Genomic DNA, 26,815 nt, shown 5'->3' on the forward strand with positions numbered 1-26,815 from the left:
GCACAGAGAAAATGCGGGGTTGAGGATGGCAAAGGATGAAAAAAGAGAGATCATGGACGATGAGAAGCATTGCTGGAGACTGCTGAAATACAATGGAATGGATGAGTGTTTGTTATAAAACTACTTGGCTTTTGGCAGAATAATAGTGACAAAGAGTTTCTGTTCTACTGAGTTGGGATTAAGGAAATAAATGAGGTGGAACTCCATGGGAGGAGAGGAAATGGCTGTGCTGAGGCAGGAGGGGGCCCAGGACCCAGCTGGAACTGGTTTCTGCAGAGGAATGTTAGGCTGTGATGGACATGTCGTATGGAGGAATCCCTCCCTGTTTTTCAAAAGGAAAAAATGGTGTTTAAGTGTGACAGATGATGTTGTATAGATTACAGACATGGCTGAAATAAGCAGCGCAGGACCAAGGCATTTTGCGTGAGTTCAAGCCAGGATTGACAATAATTAACTAATGCTCTCGGTGCAGTCAACAACAAAGTTGCAGACTTCTTGAGTCCAGAACAAAATGAACTCGAAACCTTCCAGTTGCCAAATCCCGGACACCATTCCAACAGACCCATCCCACATGTCTGGCTGGTCATCCTCACAGCCTGAAATGCTGTGTGCTGGGGCATCTGCCCAAGCAGAGACCAAGGAGTCCAGCCACTTCTGCAAATGGATTAGTCCTGTTTACAGCTAAGGCCAGGGGATCTCTAGTCCTGGAGGAGGAGATTTCCAGAGCCTCTAATTTGGGTCCAGCTGGGAGCAGTTCTTATTTTGGTTCTGAAACCCAGAATCCCCAGCAAGCTGCTTTTCTGGCTGTCTTGGGTTGATTGAGTTGGTAGAGAGACAGATGTAGGTGGATAATGGGAAAGGGGGTGGTAAGTGGCAGAGCTACTGCCTGAGCGAGAGAGAAGGATGCCGTGTAAGTACTGCCAGTCCCCATTCAGTGAGCAAGTGGTGAGTCAGGGGCAGAAACTGAGTCAGCAAGAAGGCGGAGGGGTAGTGGGTGGGTAGAGCACCCTGGCTAACTGTGCAAACCACTCAGCTGCAACGTTGCACTCAGCTCCCTGTGGCAAAGTTGCATGCAGTGGCTCAGGCTACTGCATCCCAGTCTCTCCCCTCCCCATGAAATTCCCTGGGCTGCTTTTTTGAACCAGTGGGGCCCCTGACCATTGCCTCTGGTGGGCATGTATTTTCCTGGTGTGTTTATGAACATACTTGCAAGCACTGCTTCTCTGTGAGATGTGGTAGTAAAAGAAGGGGAATGAAAACAGCTGATGAAGGCAGAGAGAGCCCTTCAGCCTGTCTCACCCCAAAGATACTGCTCGTGCAGTCAGGGAGCTGGTGGAATGTAGGAGGGGGGAGAGAGAAAAGAAAGAAAGAAAAATAGAAATGAGGTAGAAACGAGAGTGTGAGAGAGAAAATATTTGAGAGATGAAAAGAAATTACCATACGGCAGGATCCTGTTATTCAACCTAATTTTCAAAGGACTGCAGCTGTCGCACTGAGATAATCTGTTAATTATAACAGTCATTGTGTTTTGGCAATGGAAGAAAAAACCAGGCTCTAAACAAGGCAAGGTAGTGGGGAAAAGAGAGGGGAGGCACGGCTGTGTCAAAATGCATGTCAGATGCTAGCTTGAAATCTAGGTGGGCGAGCCGGCCGGGAGGAGGGTCCCTCCCCAGCAGGGCTGAGCTGTGCCACTGCCTGCAGGTGGAGGATGGAAGGAAGGTGGAAGCATCCGTGTGGAAACATAATGCCCTGTCCAGTGTGAGGCCACTCCTCTTGCTGAATCTAGGCATGCATTGACCAGAGGAAGATCTTTGAGGGGCTGAGGGTCTCACTGCCAGTGAGGGAATCTCTCCCAGGTGGTCACCCAGGACAAGGTTGGCTGGAAGGCGAGAGAACATTGAAGGATGCTTCAATGCCAATGCCTGTGCCCTGCAGGAGTTTGCAGGCCTGGTGGTGTCCTACACAGGACAAATGTCAGGAAGTGATTGTCACTCCAGGACATATGTGATTCCTTAGGCTCTGAGGCCTCCCCATAAGCGATGGTAGTGAGCTGTAATCCAAGTACCATGCCCTTTTCCTACCCTACCTGCAGGGTAGCATGTTTGGGGGCCCTCTAAACTGGAACTGCTGGATTGCTGAGGATGTTATTAGCATCCAGAAATACTGGAGGTATGCTAGGTTTGAGAGGGCATCCTTCAAATAGCTTCCTGCTGTTCATAGTCAGACTGCTGAGAGCCAGGACTTGTTGAAGGAAATAGAGCACCAAGGCCAGCACAAGACAACAGAGGCATCACAATGACCCTGAGGAGGTGGGGGGGTCTGTGCAGTGGCATCACATACAACCCAAGGATTTCTCCTGGTCTCATGCTGGACATGCTGCATGGGAGCACACAACAGCACCAGTGCTCCCACCCTGGCCTGATACATGCTCCCAGAGCCCCCACAGGCTCCTGGCCTGTTACCTGCAGCAGCTCACACACACGCTCATACAGAGCTGCCATTCCTGTCCCTTTACCCCTCAATCGCTGACAGACAGCAGAGGTCACTCCTTGTCCCCCAGAGCAGCTCCTTCACACGTGCGCACGCACATGCACAGAGCCTGCCCTCACACCCTGCTCCCTACAGTGATTCACGTCAGGGCACACTCAGAAGGAGTGTTCCCACCCCTTTCCCTGCAGCCCTTCTCCCAGACACACACTGTTGTCTCCCATGATCCCTGCACGCCCACATGCAGCCTGCACTCCCACCCCGTCCCCTGCAGCGCCTCTCACACAGGCAAACACTCCCACCCCTTTCTCCGAGGTGCCTGCTTCATGCAAGCACACATGCACACACACATAAACTCACAAACAGCCTTTGCCTGGTTCTCCATGGCAATTCCTCCCTCCCCAGGAGCCAGCATGGTTCTCCGCTTCACAGAGTGACTAAAGCACATCCACCCGCAGCCCACACATCCACCCCATCACCTGCAGCGACTCCTCCGCACACACTCCCCCTCCACCCCGCGCTCCCGGAGCCGACAGTGCCGCGCCTTTCTCTACAGTGACTCACAGCCGTTCCAGTGCACCCGGCAGAGCCAGCCTTGCTGTCACACTCCCTATGGCAGGTGGCTACAGGGAGTCACACAGACCTCATGCTCCCTCCCCATGGCCAGCAGGAGTTATTTCTAATTATTTCTGTTTCTCTCTACTGCCTCATGTCTGGGCTCATGGGATGACAAGGGGAGTATGTTTCCCAGGCCCTCGTCCCCGCTCTGGAGGGAGAGGACTGAAGGCAGCCTTATTGTTGATAATATTTTTTGTGGCACCTCTGATCTCTTGACATGCTCTTCTACCTGGAGCAGGCTATTTCCCAAGCCTACCCCCATGTACACGCTTCTGTGGATTGCTGCTGCAGGCTGTCTGGGTGGAGTTGGCTTGATGCAAATCCGCCTTAATCTTCAATAATCATATTAATATAAAAGGTAACCATTTCACTTTGGAAAACAAAAGTGGCTTTCTGGCCTGCCAGGGAACCACAGGCATATGAAAGACCTTTCTGCCAGTATTTATCACTCTAAAATAAGATTTATGCTTTTAAGCTCTCTCTTTCATGCTTCTGAGCTGCTTCATTTTTCTCCCTTGAGCCTTCCCATTCTCTCTCTCTTGCTGCCTAACAAATTAGGCATCTAATCGCTGTTGGGGAGACGCGATGGGAGAGCAGGGGTTTTATATACAGCAATGTGTTGGGGTTTTTTTCATGGTTAGTCTTTAAGCTGTTTGTCCCAGCAAAGATTTGGAGTCAATGGCAGTGTGTTTGTTTGAGTCTGGGTGTATGAATTCTTCCTTCTGAATTTTTCTTTCTGAATTCTTCCTTCCTGTGCTCCAAACTGGCCAAAGGGCAAGAGTGCAGAGCAGCATGTCCTTGGGGCCGTACTGCAGCCTGCATTTTATCCCTTTTCCCTTTCTCTGCAGGGTCCCATCCTTGCTGCCTGGAATTTGAGCTTCGTGAGTATCCTTGCAATGGTGTCTTGCGAGAAGCAGCTGGGATCTTGTTTGGTTCCCAGTGTCCTGCTGGGATCCTAGTGGTTTGGGCTTCCAGATGTCAGGGACAGCTGGAGTTTGGGAGTTGCAATCTTCCTCCCCACTTATGGCAGGGCCAGCCCAGCTTTCAGAGGAATGAGTTTTCTACCCACAGGCACTGTGGATTTGTTTAAAGTAAAATGAACCTTCCCAGAGCTGAAGCATGAGACTTTTCTTGCAGCAACACTGCCAAATTCACAGAGCCTCTGAGGTTGAGTGGACATCTTTCAGCAGGACTCATTGAATTCTGTTAAACTCCTGTAAGGCTTTGTCTGGTTAGTGGGGAACACCTTTTGTTGTATGACTTTCTAGTGTGGCTGTACAGCTCCTTTGACCTCTGGAGTTTTGAAGCTATGGGGCTGATTTCAAACAAATTGAACATTGGGATGGAAAAGAGAGATAACTCAGTTTTTATAACTTTCTTAAAACCTTCTAATTCTAAAAATTCCTACAATGTGTTCTGTGAAGATAGGGGATAAATTAGAGAAGAGAGAATGTGAGAAAGAAACCTTCATTGAGACCCATTAAAGGAAAGAGTGTTGTGGAGCTCAACCCTTGGTGAATATGAGAGAATCTACAGTAAAAGGTTTTCTTTCTCTCTCTCTCTCTCTTTCTCTCGCACACACACAAATGTCTTCCATGCCACAAAACCACTACCATCAGGCTTCCTGCTCCCTCTTCTCTTGGTCCCAGACCTGTCAGAGCTTTTGGAGCACCTGTGGGCACAGTCACAGGTTCTTTGCTGCATGACTTGAAGGTAACTCCTGCAATAATTCCCTAGATGCAGGGCCGAGAGGGAAGGGACTGCTGTCCTGTAAGTGCCACAGCTGTGCTGCAAGCTTCTCCCATGGCACTGTGCTTCCACTAGAGCCAGATGCAGAAGCAAGGACAATCTCTGGGTGGTGATTTAGGGTGGCTGCAGTGATGCTCAGACCTCTGTGAATTACAGAAAGTACCCAACAGACAGGGAGAGTCCCTTCAAGTAAGGCATGAATTTTGAGTGCCAAGCACCCCTGGGAAAGGCTCCCCTTTCAGAAAGTAGTTAGAGAAATCCTGGAAGGACCTTAAAGCCAAGAAGAAGAGGAGAGTCCCTTGGAGATGGTGTTTGTGCCCTGAGGCCTGCCAGGAGCAGGCAGCACACTGAGCTGGGAAGAGGGATGATGCTCAGCTGCAGCATGAAGCTTAAGAAAGCAGCAGGAGCTTTGGCCTGGTTTCGGGGTGTCCCCAGAGGAGTCAAGAGTGTTTGGCAGGTTTTTAATGCATGCATTTCAAATGGGAGGCTCTTAGCACCGTTTAAGCAATGGTAGAATTAAGAGGTGGTTTTTCCAGTGCATGGGGCCCCAAGAGGACAAGGTTGACAAGGTCAGAATTTTAGGCCGAAATTGCAGCTGTATGTCACTTTTCTGGTTGCCTTGTATTCTCTCTCAGTTTTGGTCCTTCCACTCCCTCAGGCCCCAGTTTGCCTCTGTGCCTCCTATCCTGCCTGTCCATACTTTCACTGGCTGTATTTTATGCTACCATCTCATCAGTGACCTTCATCCTGTGTCATCCCCTGTACTACCTTGAGCTCCAAGTCAAAGGGATGTTTGTGGCCATTGACACCTACCTCCTGACTCAGATTTGGGACTCTCTGCCCTCTGTTTCACTTTCCCTTCTCTTTTCTTTCCTCTGAACAATGGGACCATCCCTGTGGCCTTCTGCTCTTCTCCAACGTGCTGCAGATAAATGCCAATAACATTGGGACATCCATTAAGAGAGAGTAAAGCAGAGGAAGATCATTTGGGAGCCACTAGGCTGGCTTTGTGCCAGCCAAGGAGAGCACAGCTTTCACGGGTGCCATGTCGCTACTGTCCCTTCATGTTCACGTGTACATGAGGATGGCCAGGAGCCAAGGTCTTGCTGTACATCTTGGGTGACACTGGAGAGTGTTGGAACCCTACAACTAAATAAGCCCAGCACACGGAGATGGTTATCTTGTACCTTCCCTATAAAACATAACCCGTGTCCTAACTATTTCTCTTGCCCATAAGTTCTCCACAACTCTTGCATCCCCCTTCCTTGGCTCTCTGCTGTGCTGGACTTGTTCATTCTTGCTTTCCCTACCCACACTCCATCCCTGTGCCTTCTTGCCCTGTTGCCTGAGAAGCAAGAGAGGGAAACAGCCAACTCCATTATCAGCACCTTTCAGGCCAGCAGAAAGGACAGCGTGTTGCTTCCTTGTGCTGCTGGACTCCAGTGCTGTGTGATTTATGTTCTTTTGGCTGTAGACAGTTAAAGGAAGGTATAGTGCTGCCCCTCATTCCTGGCCTCCCTTTGACTATGGATTGCCAGGGTGAGGGAGCAGCTGCTCCCTAGAGGGCAGGACATGGCTGTGGTAGAGCTGGAGACCAGCACTCCTACAGCATTGCTGTAGCAGGGTCTGATGGTGTTGGGCTGAGCAGAAATGGGGTGGTGCTGGGCCATGGGCAGGGGTGCAGTAGGTCATGGATTGGGTTGCATTCAGCACCCTTAAAACCAGCATGATGGTGGGGAGACAGGAGCCATTGCGGGAAGAATGTCAGGGTCTGTGTATTTCTCATACATGGTTACCTTGGGGACCCAAGGGGACCACTGAGTTTGGTTTGAAGGGTGTCTTGATCCTTCCTGTGGCCTGTGGCTGAGGCAAAGCTACACAGCCCAGGTGGGAGGTGGGCAGGACGCAGGGATTTCTGCACGGTCCCTCTTGGTTTTGGCCAATAGCAATGATAAACACCACCTGTGTTTCCATCCATCCCTAACCCACCTCTTTCCTTTCCAGGCTATTAGGACATCTGCCCTTCCAAACCCTCTCTGTCCTGCCTGAGTGCAGCTCCTTGAGTGGGATGGGGTGGCTCTCAGGGATTGCTGAGCTTGCTGCATAGGAACATGGTCCTGGGCATGAGTTTCTTTCTGTGCATGTGCACCATGAACAAGCTACAGCAGGGAATGGTGACTTCAGCACACCTTTTGGAGCAGTCTGCCCTACCAGAAGGGGTCAAAGCAAGTGGGCTGGGATGTTCCTGTATGGAGCTGGATGTTGTGCAGGGTAATTGGGGAGGTGAGACAGGTGGGCCAGAACATAATGCTCAGAGAAGGATGGTGGCTAAAATCTCTAATCTGTAAATCTTTCCACTGCTTGCTCAGGGGGTGTCCCTGGCCTCTGCCTGGGGTAGACATACTTTGGGCACCAAAGTGCAAAAAGCATGATAGTATCTGCCACTCCTTTGTTCAGTGGAAGAAATCAGGCAAAGTGAAGGAACATTAGAGAGGAAGGTGAAAGGACAGAGATGGTGTGGGGAATTGGCTCTGTCTCTGCATGGAGTCTCCTCTAGAAATGGTGGAACAAGGCAGGGGACTGGTGCTGAGGAATATCAGAGGCCTGTGGGTCCCAACCTGTGGAAAGCCAGATGTGCCTCCTAGCTGAGGCATCTGGGGAAACAGTGTCAGGAAATTATTTCTCATTGGATTACAAGGCTGAGAAACAAATCAACAGACTGTAAAAACCTCTGCCTTCTGCTTCATTGCTGGCTGAGGCAAAGCTGAGGCAGCAGCTGAAGGCCATCATATGACAATCATAAGTGACATGAGTTTGATGGTCTCAGATGATGAGCTGTGGGGAATGGAGGTTTTTTCTCTGTCTTTTCCATTGGTGTAGCTCTTCTCCCCCTTCCCTTCTCTGTCTTGGCTTTACTTTTTGGATTATTGAATATTTAAGTGTTTCTCTGTGACACTATCTCTGATCCCTTAATCCAGCTGGCCTGGTAATTCCACAGACCCAAATCAGCTCAGATTTCTCCACAGACGTAAGCCTTGTTCCTCAAGGGTTCACTCCTCCTTCATTTATCTTCCTTCATTTTATTTCTGCCCTTTATGTCTCTGTGCTAGAAATTGGTTCAGCTTTTGCAGCAAAAGCTTCAGCGATATCTTTAGTGAGCAGCCTCCCCCAAAATAAAAGGGGCAAGAGGGGATCTTTATTTTTCATTAACCAATAATCCTTTTCTCTGTTTTTTTAGTGTTTCCTTTCTCCTCAAAATTTAAAAAAAAAAAAGAAAAAAAAAGATATAGCACAGAGGTCACATGTTTTATCTACTGTATGAAATTATTTCCTCTGTGCTGCCTGAGGACACCCCTGCCAGGCTCCCGTCTCAGCACAGTGGGAGAAGGGTTGAAGCTGTAGCTGGAGAGAAAGGTGCTCCAGGCTGTGTTTCGCAGTCAGAACCAGGAGCTTGCCCAGAGCCCAGAAATACATTTGTTGTGGTTGAACAGGCAAATGTCACTTTGTCTGCAAGGTGTGTTTTCTTACAAAGGGGCAGTCTTCATAGTCCCCAAGAGAGGTAGTAAATCTCAAAGGAGTAAACCGTGCACCACTCTTTGATGGGGGGTAGATGGGTGATGTGCTTCAGATTAGGAGTTCTGGCATTGTTGGGTGAGAGACTGGAGGCTGGTATTTGACACACTGCCTGCTCCCCACCCCCTCACTGTGTGCAAGCCAGACTGGTTCACCTCAACAGCCTTGTCCATGCACCAAGAGTCAGGAACAATTTTTAGAGCAGAAGTGGTTACACGTGGTTTGAATTATTTATCCCTCTTGCATCAAGGAAGGAAGGAAAGGAACAAAAATGTTTGGCTTTTTTGGGGGGGTGGGGGGGAGAAGCTTGTCTGCATTTTCCCTGCTTCATGCATTCTGTGTACATCACTTCCAGGCAGCTGAAAATTCATGGCTTTGGCTGTGCTTGGGGCTTGCCTTTGTTTACACTAGGGGTTTTGAGCCCCCGCAATAACAGCTTTATGTTTCCCACTCTCCTTTCCCTTCCTCTTCTACTCCCACACCACTGCCTTCCCTCGGGTCCCTGGCTGTGATCACACTACTTAAGGGAGCCCAGATACCCTTCTGCACATCCCTGATATGACATTCTACATTGTGAGGGTTCCCTCCTCAAAGGCTTATCAGCACGGCAGGCAGTACCACACCTCTCTTGCTTGCACCCCCTTTAAAGTGTCTCTTCCCCATCTCCCTCTTCTCATGAAACACTGCTGTCTATACACTTGTCTCAAAGACCCTTCCAGATGATGCCTCTTCCTGTCTTTTGTGTTTTCTTTTCCAGATTCCAGTGACAGATGGATCTCTCTCGTGCACACTTGCTCTTTCCTTCTCTGTATTTTTGTTTTCGACATGTTTGATCCCAAGCTCTGAAGCTTCTCAGAGGGAACCCAGGAAAGAAGGAAGAGAAGGAGTAGAAATCAGGGGAGCGTGAGCGACACAGGAGGCAGCCCTGCCTTGTTCTTCCAAATCACACTGTGGAGGGGTGGGGGAAGACTAGAGGGGGAGGACTTGGGTTTGTTTTGGGGTGGGTTTGGTGTGGGTGGGGTGTGTGAGTCGCTCATGAGCATCAAAGAAGATTCATTATCCTCGGCCTGAATTTTTGTTTAGAAAAGAAGCACAAGGTAGTTCCCTTCCAGACCAAACATCCATGGTCGTAGCTTTTGGGTGTTCTGGAAGAATATTGCATGTGTTCCCCTTCCTCTATGCTCCTGGCTTGACCCAGAGGGCAAGAAGAAATAATGGTGATGACATCTGATAGGACTGGGGTGCTCATTCCCTTCCATTGTTGAACCCCCTTTCTTGCCCCCTAGTTTCTTTTTGCCGTTGTCCTGAGATTTGGCGTTGTTTTTTGTTGGGGATTTGTTTTCCCCCATCCTGATGAGGGCACCACTGCAGACCATGCTGTGCCTGGGGCTGTGGGCGGCTGCCCTGCTCTGCTTGTTTTCCCCTGGCACTGTGCGAGGTGACTGCTGGCTGATTGAGGGGGACAAAGGGTATGTGTGGCTGGCCATCTGCAGCCAGAACCAGCCCCCGTATGAGACCATCCCCCAGCATATCAACAGCACGGTGCACGACTTGCGTCTGAACGAGAACAAGCTCAAGGTGGTGCTGTACTCCTCCCTCAACCGCTTTGGCAACCTGACTGATTTGAACCTGACCAAGAATGAGATCTCCTACATTGAAGATGGAGCTTTCATGGGTCAGTCAAACCTCCAGGTCCTGCAGCTGGGCTACAACAAACTCACCAACCTGACAGAGGGCATGTTGCGGGGCATGGCCCGCCTCCAGTTCCTCTTTGTGCAGCATAACCTAATAGAGCTGGTCACCCCCACTGCCTTCTCTGAGTGCCCCAGCTTGATTAGCATTGACCTGTCATCCAACCGCCTCAGCCGTCTGGAGGGCAACACTTTCACCAGCTTGAGTAACCTGATGGTGTGCGAGCTGGCTGGCAACCCCTTCAACTGTGACTGTAGCCTCTACGGCTTTCTTAACTGGCTGGCTCTCTTCAACAACGTCACCAAGAACTATGACCGCCTCCAGTGTGAGACTCCACGGGAGTTTGCTGGGTATCCGCTTCTGGTGCCTCGGCCTCACCACAACCGCAATGCCATCACCATCTTCCAGTCCATGTGCAGAGGAGGCACCATCCCCTCCCTCTCTAGGGTCAACCCAACTCCTTACACCCCCGACTCCCAGCGAGATCTGGATGAAGGGTCAGCCATCAGCCCTGGGGATTTCCTCTCAGTCAAGCCTCCAGCCTCTTCCACCACTGACTCCTCCTTCAGTCCCAGCATCAAGCTACATGATGTCACAATCACTTCAGCCATCCTGATGGTCACCATCCCCATGCCCTACAGTAAGATGTATGTGCTGGTCCAATACAACAACAGCTACGTTTCTGACATAGCAACACTGAAGAGCAAGAAGGAATATGTCACTGTCAACAAGCTGAAGGCCCACACTGATTATACGTTCTGTGTGGCCTCTATCCGCAACAACAGGCGTTACAACCATACTTGCCTGACCTTTGCAACCCGGAGCAAAGGCAGGGAGGATCCTATTTCCAGTACTTCCACCACTACACACTATATTATGACCACCCTGGGTTGCCTCTTTGGGATGGTCATTGTCCTGGGGGTGGTGTACTACTGCCTGCGGAAGCGGAGGATGCAGGAGGAGAAACAGAAGTCACTCAATGTCAAAAAGACCATTCTAGAAATGCGTTATGGATCAGATATTGATACCAGTACCATGGTCCACCCTTCCCAGAAGCTGGGTGAGCCACCTGTCATTCCTGTCTCACGGATGTCCTCCATCCCTTCCATGATTGGGGAGAAGTTGCCCCCATCAAAGTCAATGGATGCTGGGATGGAGACTCCTAAAGTCACCACTAAAGGTAACTACATTGAGGTGCGGACAGGAGGTGGGGATGGGCTGGAGAGAACCCAGCGAGATGAGGACCTGAGGGAGCTTGACAATGGGCAAGGCTCAGCTGCTGAGATCTCTACTATAGCCAAGGAGGTAGACAAGGTCAACCAGATCATCAACAACTGCATTGACGCCCTCAAGCTGGACACAGCATCTTTCCTGGGTGGTGGGACTGGTGTTGACTCAGATATGGCCTTTGAGTGCCAGTCCATCCCAGCCGGTTCCTCGAGTGGGCTAGAGCGGCCCAGCTTTCTTTCCCCACCCTACAAGGAAAGCTCCCACCACCCTTTGCAGCGCCAGCTCAGTGCTGATGCTGCGGTGGCCAGAAAGACCTGCAGCATCTCCTCTAGTGGCTCCATCAAGAGCGCCAAGGTTTTCAGCTTGGATGTGCCTGACCACCCACCACTCAGCAAGTCTGACTCCAAATACATCGAGAAGGGCAGCCCACTAAACAGCCCTTTGGATCGTCTTCCCTTGGTGTCTCCAAGTGCCATCCACCACTTGGAGGTCAAGCCTTCTTACCATTGCAGTGAGCACCGTCACTCCTTCCCGGCCCTGTACTATGAGGAAAGTGCTGACACCCTGAGCCAGCGGGTGTCATTCCTCAAGCCACTGTCCCGGTCCAAGCGAGACTCCACGTACTCCCAGCTCTCCCCCAGACACTACTTCTCGGGCTACTCCTCCAGCCCCGAGTACTCCTCAGAGAGCACCCACAAGATCTGGGAGCGATTCCGGCCTTACAAGAAGCATCACAGGGAGGAGGTTTACATGGCAGCTGGGCATGCCCTGCGGAAGAAAGTTCAGTTTGCCAAGGACGAGGATCTGCATGACATCCTGGATTACTGGAAAGGAGTCTCTGCTCAGCAGAAGCTGTGACTCTTCCTCACAAGGAAACAATACAACCAAGACCCCCCCCTCCAACAACCAGAAAAAAAAAAGCCACTTGACTGTGAAAAATAAACCAACAACAAAATACTCCTGACAAATATAAAACTGACAAAACCTTTTCTTAAAGTTTACAACAACACTGACACACACACACACCGAATTGTCTCTACTGTGTTACGGGGACCATTGTTCTGCCCACAGATGGTTGGGAGGAGCGCCCTGCACTGACACTGTGGTAACAACATTGGAGTGTGGGTGGGTGGGTGGGAATGGCCTGGGAGTGGGTGGCAGTGGTGGTAGGAGAAGGGCAGAGATGGACGCTCACTGGGCATGAAACTCAGCTGTGAACTATTCATCTTTCTGTTCCTGTTGAAGGTTGATTTTTCTTTTAGGTGGGAGGGAAGGACCTTGATTAAGAAAGCTTCCTTGTCCACCTTGTACACCTGATATGCCAAATTTTCCATCACTAACTTTTTTCCTCATTTTCTTTAGCAGTGGAGGCTTTTCTCTTTCTCCAGTCCCCTTCCAAAAAAGGTGGGAATTTCTGGAAGAAGTTCTCTCCCTTCTTTTCCTTTGCCCTTCCCTATCCCTCTCTGTTAAGGGTCCCTGGGCTTGAACTTCCTGTCTAGATACTTCACAAACCTCTGTCCTCCTCAGAGGAAGGAGAAGAGATGTGAAGGACCAAGGCAGGGAGGACCTGCCGTATAACAGGCTCTGTGCCCTTGCTACTCTTCCTCCTCCTTCCCTTCTCCTGCCAGGTTGCTGCTGATGAACACCAGCAATCTGGAGGGACAGGCATTCTTCAGGCCTTCTCAGAGCCAGTTTTCTGCCAGATAGCAGGGAGAAACAGGTTGTGAATGTTTTCTTTGGCATGGCAAGCCAGGTCCTCAAGGAGTGATGGAGGAAAAGGCAGGAAGGTCTGGTGTATCAGAGGTGTATGGGGTTCCCATTTCTCCATGAGCATTACAGGTCAGAGGTCCTCCTCACCTCACATGCTCAGGCTGCCCTTGTGTAGTCAGTTTAATACCCTCTGTTCATGTCCCCCTTACTGTGAGGAAGGGACCTGGAGAGGACCTCAGCAGAACAAGTTCTCCGTTAAGCTTCTGCAGCTCTTCCCAACTGATTTTCACCAGGGGCTGTGAGGTGGGTGTCCATGAGAAGAGCATCATCCAACCTCCTCAGTTCCAGGTGAACGTAAAGAACAGGATTTCAGTTGCTCATCTCATTGGGTTGGCCTCACAAAGAGTCTTTCTCTTGTATAGGCTATGGATGTGCTGGCATGGATAGGGGACAGCCTAGGGTGAAGACAGGAGCACAGGGAATGAATGGGATGTGAAAATGGGGCCTGGGAGTAGCCCAAGAAGGATGGCCTGGAAGAAGCTCCCTTTGTGTGTGCAGCTGCACTGTGTGTGCCAGGCTGGAAGAAGACACCAGCGTCTGGATGGCAGTGTTCCTTTGACTACTTAGATGGCCTCCTGACAGTGAGAACAACATATCATCTCCTAATCCTCACAGGTGTGACAAACTTTTCTTAGGGATCCTGTCATGTCTTGACAAAATCCCAGTTGCACTTGCTAGGTCCCAACCTCTGCCTCTTGCATAGAAGATCTGTCACAGAATTGGCAATGAGCCTACTGCCCTCTCCACCTATTCCCATTTTTGAGCAACCCAATAAAGCACAATCTTGGCACCATCTCCCCCAGTATTTTTCTGTCAGGCAGGAGTGCTGCCTGCTGAACATGTCTTTGTGCAGCACAGTGAGCCTCCTCTCCATGATCTGCCCAACACGTGACCATAGTTCACCTCTGTCAGGATGAGGGTGGGGGCCTATGTTGTGTTGGCTCTCCCTAAGTATGAGGTTCTCCTCAGAAGACATAGTGTTTTGGGGGGCCCTGGGAGAAGGATGAGGGTGTAGAAGCTTCTCTAGGAGGGATTTACATGCTGCATGCTGAGAACTTGCCTGTTATTTGCCAGGTAGTAGCAATGCCAGCTGTGAGAGCTGGCTTCTATGCCACACATAACAATTTCACCATCTGTAAGTGAGGTGGAGCAGTAGGCAGAGTCTGGTGCATGAAAACCAGAGCAGGTATCCCCAAAGTGTAAACCTATGAAGATCTGTGGAGTTTCTTCCTTGTAGGGATGCTGATGGCAACAGTCCTAAGCCAGGTCCTGACCCCATTGCCTCAGACTTTTCACTGTCAGCCTGCTTTCCCACAGTCAAAGCATTATTTTGCCTTGAGTCCAGAGGTGTTTGTGGGACTGACTCCACATGGTAAGAGCCAATCCAACCCAGAGGAAGGGGTGTGTGTGCACCTGTGTGTCTGCACCTGCGTGCAGGAGGGTGAAGGGAAGTCACAAAGGGAAGTCACATCACTGCTGGCAGGTGTCCCTACATGCTGGGACCATGCAGCAAACCAAGACAGGTAAATGCTGTGAGAGATGCTTAGGCACAACAGAGACCTCCCCAGCTACCACATGGAGCAGGTTCAGTGGTCTTCCAGCATGGCAACCATCCAGGCAGAAAAAACTAGTGGCTGGGGCACAGAATTGGACAGAAAAAGGGGGATGACAGGCTAGGGGGATGGAGTCTTGTTCCTCTCCCCAGTTCTTCCCTCCTTGTGCTTCTCTGCCATGTGGTCTTGTAAACAGTTCTGCTCAGTCAATACTTTAAGGGGGAGCATTAACCTGTGTAAGGGTTTCTGCTTTTTCCCCTCAACACCTCAACAAGGTAGAAAAGAAAGGTCAGGGATACAGCTATCATCAGGCCCTTCTTTTTTCTTCAGTGGGGGTAAGGCTGGATAGGAGGGAAAAGCCATTTCCCTCCCAGCGGTAGCCCCCCATTTCAAATCATTGGATGAAGTTTGCACAAGATGGACTGTTCTGTGGGAGGAAGAGGGCAAGGAAGGGGAACGAAGTGTCTCACCTTCCTTCCTCCTCCCTTCTTCTTTGTCCTGCTCCCTCCCTCAGGATGAGGGCTCACAAAGTGATGCCAGCCCTGTTGGAGGAAAGCAGATTTAACGTTCTATTTGCATGATAATTTTACTGTATTTTTCTGAGCAAACACCTGTTGTGTATGTGCCAGTTTGTTGGAATTTAGCCTCCTCCCTCCAAGTCTTTCCTGTCCTTGTCCCTGTTTTCTCTGCTCCTTTCATAGATCCCTGATGTGATTTTATGAGAGACTCCTACCAGTTTGAGAGGGAACATACCCTAAGGAGAACCCAAACCAATCACCCCATAAACCTCATTCCTTCTTCTTCCCAGTGTCCCTCTTTCCCTTGCTGCAAACGTGGTCTCTCAGCTGCTTTTCACAGTCGTGTGTAAAGGGGTAGGTGTTGTATACCACAGGCCTGCTCTTTCTGGTGGCCATCATCTCTCCTTGTTATTGAGGAACAGGAGTGAGGCCTGTCAAGATAGATGTTGTAAGAGAAATGGTCACTGCCCTCCCTTTGCCCTGGCTGCTCTTTCCCAAAAAGCAAGGTTATTCTAGAGGGAATGTGGAGTGCTTTAGCTGAAGGGAAACCTCTGATACAGTGAAAACTTGATGTGCAGCTGATTGCAATCACTTGGAAGATCTCCCACCCCCTTCCTCTTATTGGTTACATAGACCTCTGGATTAGGTCTATCCTATGCATTCTTCACCCTGGCTGGCCTGACAGAGGGCAGGGCCTCAAAAACCTCTTTGTTGGGAAAAAGTGTGGAGAGACTGCCTGAAGTTTCTAAGGCCTCTAAGGCTTGGCTTTGGCAAGTCCCTCAATGCTGCCTTCTCCTAGGGGAAAGTGGACTTTTGGGGCCAAACCAAGACCAAACCATTTTACACTTTATTTCTGGCTTGTTGGCTATTGGCAGAGAAAACAGGGGCTTAGTTCATCTCACTGGAAATTGTGGAGGGTGAGGAATGAGGTTGGGTCAGACCTGCCCTCTATCCCCAAGAACAGCCTTGGGAGAAACCTGGGCTGGGGTCCTGCACCCAGGAGAGTGAAGGTGAGACCCTAGCTAGGCATGCTGTTCCTGTGGGGCAGAGCTCTTTCCCATATCTGCTGGTGCTGCCCCAGTTTATGCTGCAGTACCATGTTCCCTTCTTCCCCTCCCCACTCTTCCATACTGAATAAATCCCTCTTGAGGCAGGTGTGAAATATTCATGACTGACAAATGAAGAATTATGTCGGGCTGAGGAGGCCTCTGTGTGTTTGCAATGCTAATCAGCCTTCTTGGCTGGAGGAGGCTCTGCCTGGCAGGCTTGAAGGAAGGAGGGGAAGATGCAGGAGGAAGGTGGAAAAGGAGCTGAGAAAGAGACGAGGGGCAGACACAGTAGGGGTGAATAAGGTATGGTGGGACCAAGGAGTGGTGAGACAAGGAGGTAACAGGTAGAGGGAGATGGAGAAGGTGTAGAAGAGGGACAGGCTGAAAGGACCTGGGGAAGAGATGGCTGCAGTGGAAAGAATGGGATGATAAAGGGACAAAGGGAACAGCAAGGAAAAGGATTGAGTGCAGGGATGAGGGCTCTCTGAGAGGAGGTGGGGAGTAAGTCAGCAGTGCCTGGAGAAAAAAAATCTAGGCAGACTTCATGATGAGCTGTGAGCCCTCTCTTAGGGCAGAGCTCAGTGCTACAGACAGGGCAGCTGCGATATGGGTAGGAGCCGGACCTAGGGCCCCAGAAGCACATTTGCCATGTTTGTTGCTGACTGGGAACTCAGCTACATCAGGAAGGACACACAGCCTCCGGGAGCCTGGAGAATATCCCTTCCACCATCACCACTTCCTTCCGCACAAGATGCAGTCAAGAAGAGCCTCATGGAGTCGTGTCCTCTTGCTGGAGCCAGCCTGCTGCTGTCCCACCGTCTGAGCAGGAGGGAAGCTCCTCAGGGTGGCTTGGTGTGGGACGGACACTTTGTGCCACCCCCCGCCAGGCTATGGGGGTTTCTTGCAGGGCTGGTGGAGCCTGCCCCACCTCAGCCGTGCCCTGCCCACCCTGTCTGAGCAGGCGGTTTTGGGTCCTTCCCTGGAGAAGGGGCAGAGGGGAGCATCTGTTGCGTCCCCCTACACACGCACGCATTCCCAGCCCTGTCCCTCAGCCGCTTTGGCCTTGTACTGTGAGGGGCGTTCTCGGCCTGCCCGCCCTTGACTGTCCCCCCGCGCGCCCTGGCCAGGCCTGTCCGTACCTCTCCCCGGCCGTCCTACGAGGGCAGCTCTCTGCAGGGCTGCCCCAACCCACCCCTCTTCTCCCACTCCTTCTCCCTGCCCCACCAGGGGTCAGATTCCCTCCTCCCCCCCTCACGGTGCCCCTCCGTATGCCCCATCCTCGCGCGTTCGGCTTGGCCTTCGCCTCCCCCGTAACTACCACCGCCACTGTGAGGCCTTGCTCTTGGGTGGCCTGTCCCCACCACCGGCTCTCCACCTTCCCTGGGGGGAAGAGGAACAGGCTGTCTGGGGCAGGCCAGACCCTCCAGGGCTGGTACGGCTGGTCCATCCACAAGCACAGCGTCTGGGGTGAGGGGGTGGGAAGGGGCGGGCAGCTGCCAGGCACAGAGAAGGGGGTGTCAGCCCTTGAATGTAAGGAAGGGCCTGGGAGGCAGCAGCTGGGACTGGCTCCTTGTGGCCTCTTTGGTGTTCCTCCTTCCGTAACAACCCTGTGACCCCCCCAGTTGTGTATGGACAAATTTAAGTTGGAGTTATGTTCTTTACGTTCTTCTTTTTTTTTGAATTTATTTTCTTTTCTTCTTTTAGAATTGTATTTCCTTCTTGTTATTTTCTTTCTTTTTTTTTCTCTCTCTCCTTCTTTTCCTGTTTTAAAACTGAATGGCACGAAATCGTTTTTCCTCAACTCGGAGATTCCTGTATGGAGAAAATCAATTTCTATATTTGCAATAAATTTCTTATTTAAAAAAAACAAAACGAACAAAAACCTAAAAAAAAAAAATCAACAAGCAAAAACTATAAAAACCTGCTTCTGAGTCCATTTGTTCCAGACTTGTCTGGTAGAGAAGGTGGGATGGGATGGGACAGGACGGGACAGGACTGATGGGATGGGATGGGTTGGGATGGGATGGGATGGGATGGGATGGGATGGGATGGGACGGGATGGGAGGAAACAGGGTATGGGTGAAACTGAGAGAGTTGGGTCAGGGCATGGGAAGACTGTCCCAGGCACCCAGTGGTCACCTGCTTCCCCCAAACACACTGTTTCTCTTCCCTTGGCTGTCGACAGTTTTGGAGACATCCTTATTTCCACCCAGTTGTCAGTTCTGTCATGATACCAGCCCTTTCCTGCACCAGTCGGCACCCAAGTTCTGCCCCACCCAGGGCAAGCAGACAGCTCTGCCTGGGTGTAAGGCAGAGCTTCCTTGCCCATCTCCTACACAACAAATCCTCTGTCTGAGCTCCAGAGCTCTCTGGAGGAAGGCAATCCAAGGCAGGCGATCCAGCCGTGGGTAATGACTGAGCAATCTGTAGCCTAATCCACCAGCAGATATCCTGATCTCAGCTCTTCCTAAGCATCAATATTTAAAGTCAAGAATACAGCCAGCAAATCCATGCCTATTGGTGCATTTATACACATAATTAGGCCAATTTGTGTATGGTGACATAGCAGCCATTCCCTTGCATGTCTTGTCTCTTCTCTGCCTCCTGTTTCTTAATGTTTCTAGTTTCTCCTGAGAGTGGTGAGGCTCCTTGGCTCAGAGGGTTTCTTTTTTTTTTGCTCTTGCACATCCAGCTCTGATTAGACAAATCTAGCCATGGCTTCTAGGCTTCGTTATTGAGTGTGTTGAGCTCACAGTCTCTGCTCCTTTCAGCTCTATTCCTATCCTGTAGCAAAGGATAGGAATAAATGGTTCTAGGGAGCTGTGACTATGGACTCAACAGTTCCTGGATATATATGCTGCAGTAGCTGATGATTGATGCTTGAATTGATTTGAGAGAAGACCTAGGAGCAGATGCTACTACAGGCAGGTGCTTCATAGTCTGACATGTTCTCCACTGGACTTGGGAAGAATGCTTGAGTGTGGGAAGGAATGGTGCTGGGCTGTGTATCTCTGGAGGATGGACAATGGTGCATAACAAAGGGGAGCTCTCCTGGGGTTAATCAGAGCTTCATCTGCTTGGTGGAAAGGTGGATGCTTCAATCAAAGTGACGTTCCTGACATCTGCATCTCTGCAGTGCAGGGATACAGGCCTTCTGAGGCAGGGAATCTCAGACCTTGGGAAGAATTAATGCATAAATTATAAAGAGGCGTAATCTAATCAGTAGAGAGCCCCCATGCTGTTTATTTTGTTGCTAAATTCGATTTTGTCTCCACAGTCTTTGCATTTCATTTGGTTGCTCTGCCACAGGGATGAGAAAGGACAAGATGTATTTGCAAATGCTGTTTAGGGGGAGCAGGAAGCTTTGGGAAGGGAAGACTGTCAGGGTTGAAGACATCATAAATGTCCTGAAGCCAGGTGAGGTCTATTGGGCTGAGGGGACATGGAGGAGCTGTAGTCAGCCCTCTGGGCCAAAATGATTTGTGGTGAAAGAGTTAAGCAGTGCTTGTATTTAAACAGCCTTTGGCTGTTTCCAATCAGACAGCTTCAGAGTCCTCTGCTCTCCATACTGTTGTGTGAGATGGTGTGTGTCCAGAGAAGGCATGAGGTGTGAGCTGTGTCTGTGTGTCTGCATTATTCTCTCAAGTGCCTCTGGATGCCACTGTGTCCAACAGACTGCAGTTACTGCAGCAAACCACCCTGACCTTTGCCTCCAGAACCTGCTTGGTGGGTCATGATGTCTGCATCATGGAGTGAGAGAAGGGGCCAGGGCTGTGCTGTGGACAGTGAAGTGGCTGCAGTGAGAGGGTGGCCAGAGTGAGCTGGCCTGCTAAGTAAACCCACCCTGGAGAAGAACAGGGGTTCTCTGCACAGCCTCATTATTTGGTTGGCTGCACACTTGGGAAGACTGTTTTGTGTTTCATTGTGGTTGGTTTGTGCTGACGTGGTTCTTTTCCACCCTTATGAAGTTCAGTGACTTATCCAAGGTGCAATTTGCTGCAGCACAGAAAGATCTGGCTTAGCCACAGAGCCTTTAGCTGGCAGTCATACGGGACAGTTGTCATCTCTTTGCCTATGTGGACATTTGCCTGTGCCTCTCTGTTGTGGTACCGGCAGGCAAGTAGGCAACATTGCCCTCTTCTGGACTGACTGTAGGCACTGGAGGAGCATCTCTGATGGAATGGCAGATCAATCCTCTTTCCACTGCAAAGATAACAGCCTTTCGAGGTCTTGATTTCCCATCCAGATATTGGTGGCTTTTACAGTAGCCAGCTTGGATTAGAGGATACTTCTCTGCAGTGCCTGGGCATCCGGAGCCATCCTGACTCCTCAGGGCCAGGCCAAGCCTAGGAGAGCAGAGTGAGGAATGTCTCCTCTCCAGATAATGTTGGCTCCAGTGGAACCAGTAACCAACAGCTCTGAAGGGCAATGAACATGTGGTTGAAGGCGTGAAGGTCATGCTGCTGACCTTTGTCCTGAGGGCTGTCTCTCAAGGAGATGAGAACAGTGCAGGCTAGGGAATGGTCAGGCTAACATCTTTCCCCATCTTGGATGCCTTTTCAATTAAAACACAGATGTGTGTATTGCACAGAGCTGGAGGACAGACTGAGCGCTACACAGAGCCCAAGGGGATTTGGGATTTTAAGTGCACAGGCCATGCTCACCCATAGCAGGGGGGCAGAGGTTGTCACTGAACACCCTCTACATTTTCCCTCCGACCCTTGAAGGAAACACAAACTGAGAGAAAGAAAACCCAAACAGCCTCAAAGTGAAATATTTGGGAGTGAAAGGATAAGAGAGATGAAATGTAGACTTGAATACTTTTATACAGGTTCCTTTACACTGTTAAGAAGATGGGTAGATCACTATCACTGGTGGTCCCCTACATGACAAACTCGAGTTTCTGCCACAGGTTTGGTGGGACTATGGCAGCGTGCAGAACTGCTCCATTCCTTGGCTTCCCAAATATTCAACAGGGATCTATGTCTTCCCTTCCCTTGTCAGGCTCCTTGGAACAGGGTCTGTCTCTCACAACATGGTTATGTGATACCTCTTACAGTAGGATTGCCAGGCTCCTCAGGGACTGGCAGTTAACATGCATTCCCAAAGGAGAAAGGAATGGCATCCAAAATGAGTCCAAGGAGCTGTATTGGTGACTCCTGCTAAGCAAGGCAGAAGTAAGCAGGTGCCCAGCCAATGCTAGTGTGGAAAATGAATCAAAGGCCTCATCACTTTTTAAATAAGAAACACTTCAAAAAAGAAAAGTATTCTGCTCCATCCCTCTGTTGCCAGAAAGGGCATCATTAAGAATTCATTGCAACTTCTGCACCCAATTTTCCAGCCCAGTGCCTTGTCCCACTTGTCTTGCTCCAGCTCCAAAGACAGTGGAGGCTCTGCCATGAGTATCAAGGGACAAATGGAACCTAAATAATAAGGTGAAACCTGAAGAATGGCTGTGGGGGATCTGGGGACCTCTGGGGAGAAGTGGCTGAAGGAGGGAAAAGCACAGCCAGGCATGGAGTGTGAGGAAGAGTCAGACTTGCCCACAGACTTGTGAGCCAATAGGCACAAACCTGCCTCAGCTGCCTGATGTTTCCAGATCACAACACATGCCTGGGGATTTCTTTCTTCTCTGTCTTTTCCCTTCCTGAACATCTGGAGTTGATTACTGGGGATTCCTAACATCTGAAAATGGCATTGTTGGACCAAGGTCCTGAGCTGCAAGACAGTGATGCAGCTGACAAAGGTGGCCAAGCCAAGCCAAGCCAAGCCAAGCCAAACTGTATCATGGATTCATCAGGACCAGGAGGTGCAGGTTAAATCTATAAAGGCTGCAGTGGCCGTACCTGTTGTGTATGAGTGCCTTCAGATAAAGAAAGTGGCTGCTTAATGTCATGATACCTGCTTGTCTGGAGGAAAAGGGGCTTCATTTTGGGCTTTCCTCAAATTGAGCATTGGCCCAGAAGACACATGAGATCCCAGCTTCTTATCCCTTTATGATAAGTGGGGAGAGAGCTGTTGCCTCTGTTTCTGTGCTGAACATTTTCTGTCTTGTGTCACTGTCAGCCACAAGATTTCCTACCTGTGACACCTGTTTCTCTTTCTCTCTGCTTCTCAAGTGGCAGCCAAGGAGATAATTGGTATTTTTGACTCTGTCTGTTCAGCCCTTTGTGCCGGGAGCTGCCAGATGAAGCTGTGAATTATATAATAAGGGTTAATTAGAGGCTTTTCAGGGCCATATTACCATATCCATGAGGATGGTGCCCTCCTTTTTGGGCCATTGTAGGAAACAGTGCTTATGGAAAAGAGGAGCAAGGAGGTGTCAGTGGCATTGATGGTGGTTGTGATGGCCAGGAAAAGGATATTCTGGCTCCTTAGTGGCATTAGAGGTGCTGGGGTGGAGCACACAACTCATGAGAGGGAGAAGCAAGGATGGACACAGACTGATGGGGTGTAGGTAAAGGGTTTTAAAGCTCCTTAGAGCTGTGGTCTGATGCTGGAGGGGTATCTGGGTGCCAGATCCCTCACTGGTCCTCCTCCCTCCTTCCACTGCTGCAGGGGGCTGAGCTAGAAGGTAGAACTTGCCAGGGCACTGTCCAGAGAAACTGAGGCTTGAGTGACCTCTGAAAAGCCCTCAGCCAGCCACAACTGCCAGGTGACAACTCTGCTCCTGGATGAGCAGTCTGCTTCTCCAAGAAGGCATCATGGGCTGAATCCTGCCTCTCTAAGAAGGCTGTCCTCCCTGTGACCGAGTGTGCAGCAGGGAGGGAGCAGCAGGGATTGTCCTGCCTGTGACAGGCAGGAGTGTGCAGCAGGGAGTGTGCAGCAGGGAGGGAGCAGCAGGGAGGGAGCAGCAGTGCAGGGTGGAGTGTGAGAGGCAGAGAGGGGATCCTCCAGGTTTTGCTGCTCCTGTAGTCTCAGAGCTGCTCTGTCTACGTCTGCCTTCGCTCTGCATGTGCTGGGTTGTTTGACCTTGGGGTTGATGAGGAGACACTGCTCCCTTACCCCCTCGCAGATCCTGTGCAGAGAAGGGGCACTGATTTCTCCAGCCCTGTTGTGCAGTGTGTGTGCCTGAAGCTGAAACTGCCTGAGGCACGTCAGCCGGCCCAGAAAGAAGATTTAGATGACAGATCTCCTTCCTGCTTTCAACTGTTGCTATGCAGGGATGCTTTGAAGTGGTTGGATTTGCCAGCACAGCCTCTCTACACCCCCATGCCCTCTTAGAGGAATAAGAAACTCGCTGCTTGAAGGCCTTGGAGCAATCACTTTGGCATATTATGGAGTCTTTACACTGAAAAGTATAATCTGCAAGGTCACTACATCTGTGAATTCACACAGTTACAGCACAACACACTGTCCTGGGTCTGAGGAAACTGAAGAACTCCCTTGCCTGGGTCTCTTGGAAAGTGGCATCCCTTGTTCCCCAGATGGAGTTCATGAAACACCTTTGGGAAATGGAAGAGATTTTTCTCCCTTGGTTTCTCTTCACATCACGAAGTCCCAGCTCTGGTCAGTGTGGTGGATGGAGGGAAGCAGCACACGATGGCAGCCAAACCTCTGGGCTTCTTCTGCCTGGCTACCTGTGAGAACCAGCCAGTCACCTAAAACACTGTCAGAACAGGACACAGGCTCTCCTCTCACCTCTGCTTTACCTTCTAGGCCATCAGCTCCCCCCTCTTTTCCTGCAGGTTGTGCTTTCTTCACAATTTTTAACCACTCCCTTCACATTCTCCTTTTTTCCTGTTTTTCTCTGTTCTCCACACTCCTTCACTGACCCTCTCTCTTCACTGGGGAATAATGATTTATTCTATCTCTCCTCCCCTTCACTTTCTTGGTATTTTCTCTCACCATCTTCCATCTGTTATCCTTTTCCCATTTCTCCATTTCTTTCCTTCCATTCAACCCCTTCTGTCTCCTCCCATGTCCACATATTTTCCCCTCTCATATAATGTCTAATATAATTCCTCACATCTTGAGTCATTCAAACCTGCAATGAAATGGTTTCCCAAAGGGAAACAGAATGTGAGAAATATCTTTGTGCACCAAAAATTAAATATTGACCATATGGGGTGGGTAAAAAAAGAAAGAAAAAAAAAGAAAGAAAAAGCCAGCTCATTGTTCAGAAAGAGATGAAAAAAGCTAAAAACTTGTGGGTTTTTTTCACAAGCAATATTCATGACTTGTTTAGAGTATTTCTGCATCAACGTGCACTGAAAGTGCTCCTAAGGTTCTCAGGAAGTGCAGTGGGGCCAACCTGCACAGCACTGGGGCAGACAGAAGTTGGCATCTGGGGGGAAGCTGAGATACAATCAGTGTACAAAACAAACTTAGTGTGTGAGTCAGCTGGATATTCCCTGCTGCAGTCACCTCTGAGATGATGTCTCTGCCCAGATTACTCCAGCAGTGACTCTTTCAGAAATGGCCGTGGTTGTGGGCCTGGAAGGGCAGGGGGCCTCTTCTAACACGGTGCCACACCGTCAGACATAGGAACCTGGTGAACACTCAGAGCCTCCCTGGAAAATACTTCCAGGAGGGATCAAGCACCTTGCCCTACAGACACATTTCCCTGCTGGATCTCCAGGTCTCTCCTGGCTCCTTATTGAATGTTTTCAGCTGTAACCAGCTTCTTCCCCACCTTGACCCCAGAGATGACCCACTGCAGTGCCTGGGCATCACCCACAGGCTAGAATTTCTTAACAAAGACTGCAGTAAAGAGGAAGTCAGATTTGGGCAGAGGCACCACCTCAGAAATGGCTGAAGGAGACAAAGTAACATACTGTTCTTGCAGGCAGGGGACAGACTCAGCACCACACATAATGACTCAGAGAGCAGCTTTGGTGGGCAGAGAAAGAAAATCTCAATGAATCCTGCAGGCCTTTCTGTTTCAGTGATCTATTAAACAAACCATACCTCTATGTACAGCAAGTACAGGCTTAATCCCATGTGATCCTGATATTTTTAGCAGCTTGCTCATGGATAGGGTAACTGGGACTTTTTCCTTCACTAACAGGCGCCCTGAAGCCAGAGCCCAAAGATTCCTAGTTAATAGGTAGAGCTCAGGTGAAAATCCAGGTCTGCAAGTGCTGCAGTGAGAGACAAAATATGTTTGATTACAAGAAAAACATCTTGGGATCTAGCTGAACCAGCTGTTCTACAGCAGGATTTTAGGCTAATTCACTGTGTAACCCTGTTGGATCCATGGAGATGGGGAGAGGTTGGAGGGGTGGGCATCTGCTTCATCAGAGCTTGGTGGTGCAAGGGTGCTTCACGTGGTGCAAGGGTGGTGGAGCAGTGCTGGATCTTGGTGCACACAGAGGCTGCATACAGGTGGGAGATTGGGAAAGGAACTGGCAGAGTGGCAGCAATGGGATGTGCCTTCAAACAGAGGAATGTGGTTGTGTTCGAGGGTTCCAGGACGAGGGAAGAGATGAGAATTTTGACTCTATGTTTTAGAAGGTTAGTTTATTATATTATGATATGATATTATATTAAAATGTTATACTAAAACTATACAAAAAAGAATTAATAGAAAGGATCCATCAGAAACCTAGAAAAGAAAGGAATGAAATTAATAACAAAATTTTGTGATTGCTTACAGCCTCAACACAGGTGGCTGTCATTGGTCTTCAAGTAAAAAATGAATAACAAAATTTTGTGACTGCTTACAGCCTCAACACAGGTGGCTGTCATTGGTCTTCAAGTGAAAACAATTTCACATGCTGGGTAAACAATTCTTGAAATCACATTCCAAAGCAGCAAAGCATGGAGAAGCGGAAGCTTTCCAGCTTCTAGGAGAAAAGACCCTGGCAAAAGGATTTTTCATGAAATATGCCTGTGACAGAGGAGTTCCTTCTAACAGAATGTGCCTTCTAACCTTGGGAGTGTGTGGTGTTTCTCTGCAGGGCACCAGGTCTCTCCCCTTCCCAGTTTATCCCAGGCCAAGCTGAGTGCTCTGGAGCGGGGCAGAGCCTCCAAGCCCTGCAGAGGCTGCGGCTGTGCTGCTGTGTGAGGATCTGTACCGTGACCAGGCTCTGTGGCTGCAGCCAGGCTCCTCTGCTCTGTGATGCAGAGTGTGTGCTTGCAACCTGCTGTTATAAATGAGGGGATTTGGTGGGCAGGAAAGGATTCCCCTGATGGGTCAGCTCCTTCTACTGTCACCACCTGGAACCATCTGCACAGAAGAGATTCCTTGGATCTGCACCAGGGTTCCTTGGACAGAACCCATCCAGAAGGCTCTTGCCAGAAACATTCCCTGCAAACAGCCTGGCATCAGGGCTTCTCATCCTCCAGATGGGGCAGCCCTCATAGCTTACTCCTCCATTGCTGGGATCTCAGGCAGGAAAAGGCCCACTGGAAGAAGGCACAGGTTTTCAGGTCTCTGTATGATCACCTCCAGGTGATCACCAGGCAGAAGCAGCAAATTTATCTTCGCAGAGGTCATGACCTTTCTTCAAATGAAGGAAATATATTGTGGAAAAGCAGCAGAAAATTTGCCATATCAGCATGAATCAAAGCTGTCTGCATTTTCTCCTCCACTGAGGATTCTAAAATTACAAATGATCTGAAGAAGGCAAAC

At 49.9% G+C, this 26,815-nt stretch overlaps 1 protein-coding gene and 1 long non-coding RNA gene across 2 annotated transcripts in view; both read left to right on the top strand.

Moving 5' to 3' along the window:
• The window catches only part of LOC120510059, a 49,691-nt gene extending 40,334 nt beyond the window's left edge, over window positions 1-9,357 (top strand). The window contains exon 3 of the long non-coding RNA XR_005629409.1: window positions 9,185-9,357. This is a non-coding gene — a long non-coding RNA (uncharacterized LOC120510059). The remainder of the gene's footprint in view (window positions 1-9,184) is intronic.
• A 96-nt stretch (window positions 9,358-9,453) lies between these two features.
• On the top strand, window positions 9,454-12,475 carry ELFN2 (extracellular leucine rich repeat and fibronectin type III domain containing 2). Its single transcript, XM_039725556.1, has one exon. It carries the CDS (start codon window positions 9,781-9,783, stop codon window positions 12,205-12,207), a length of 2,427 nt encoding a protein of 808 aa, XP_039581490.1. The 5' UTR covers window positions 9,454-9,780; the 3' UTR covers window positions 12,208-12,475.
• The last annotated feature ends 14,340 nt before the right edge of the window (window positions 12,476-26,815 follow it).

The sequence above is a fragment of the Passer montanus genome, unplaced genomic scaffold (genome assembly GCF_014805655.1).
Source record: "Passer montanus isolate IOZ18808 unplaced genomic scaffold, ASM1480565v1 scaffold55, whole genome shotgun sequence".
Taxonomy (NCBI): domain Eukaryota; kingdom Metazoa; phylum Chordata; class Aves; order Passeriformes; family Passeridae; genus Passer; species Passer montanus.

Bases quoted from the DNA above. Each gene is read 5' to 3' on its own strand.
- ELFN2 (XM_039725556.1), top strand. From the start codon at position 9,781: ATGAGGGCACCACTGCAGACCATGCTGTGCCTGGGGCTGTGGGCGGCT.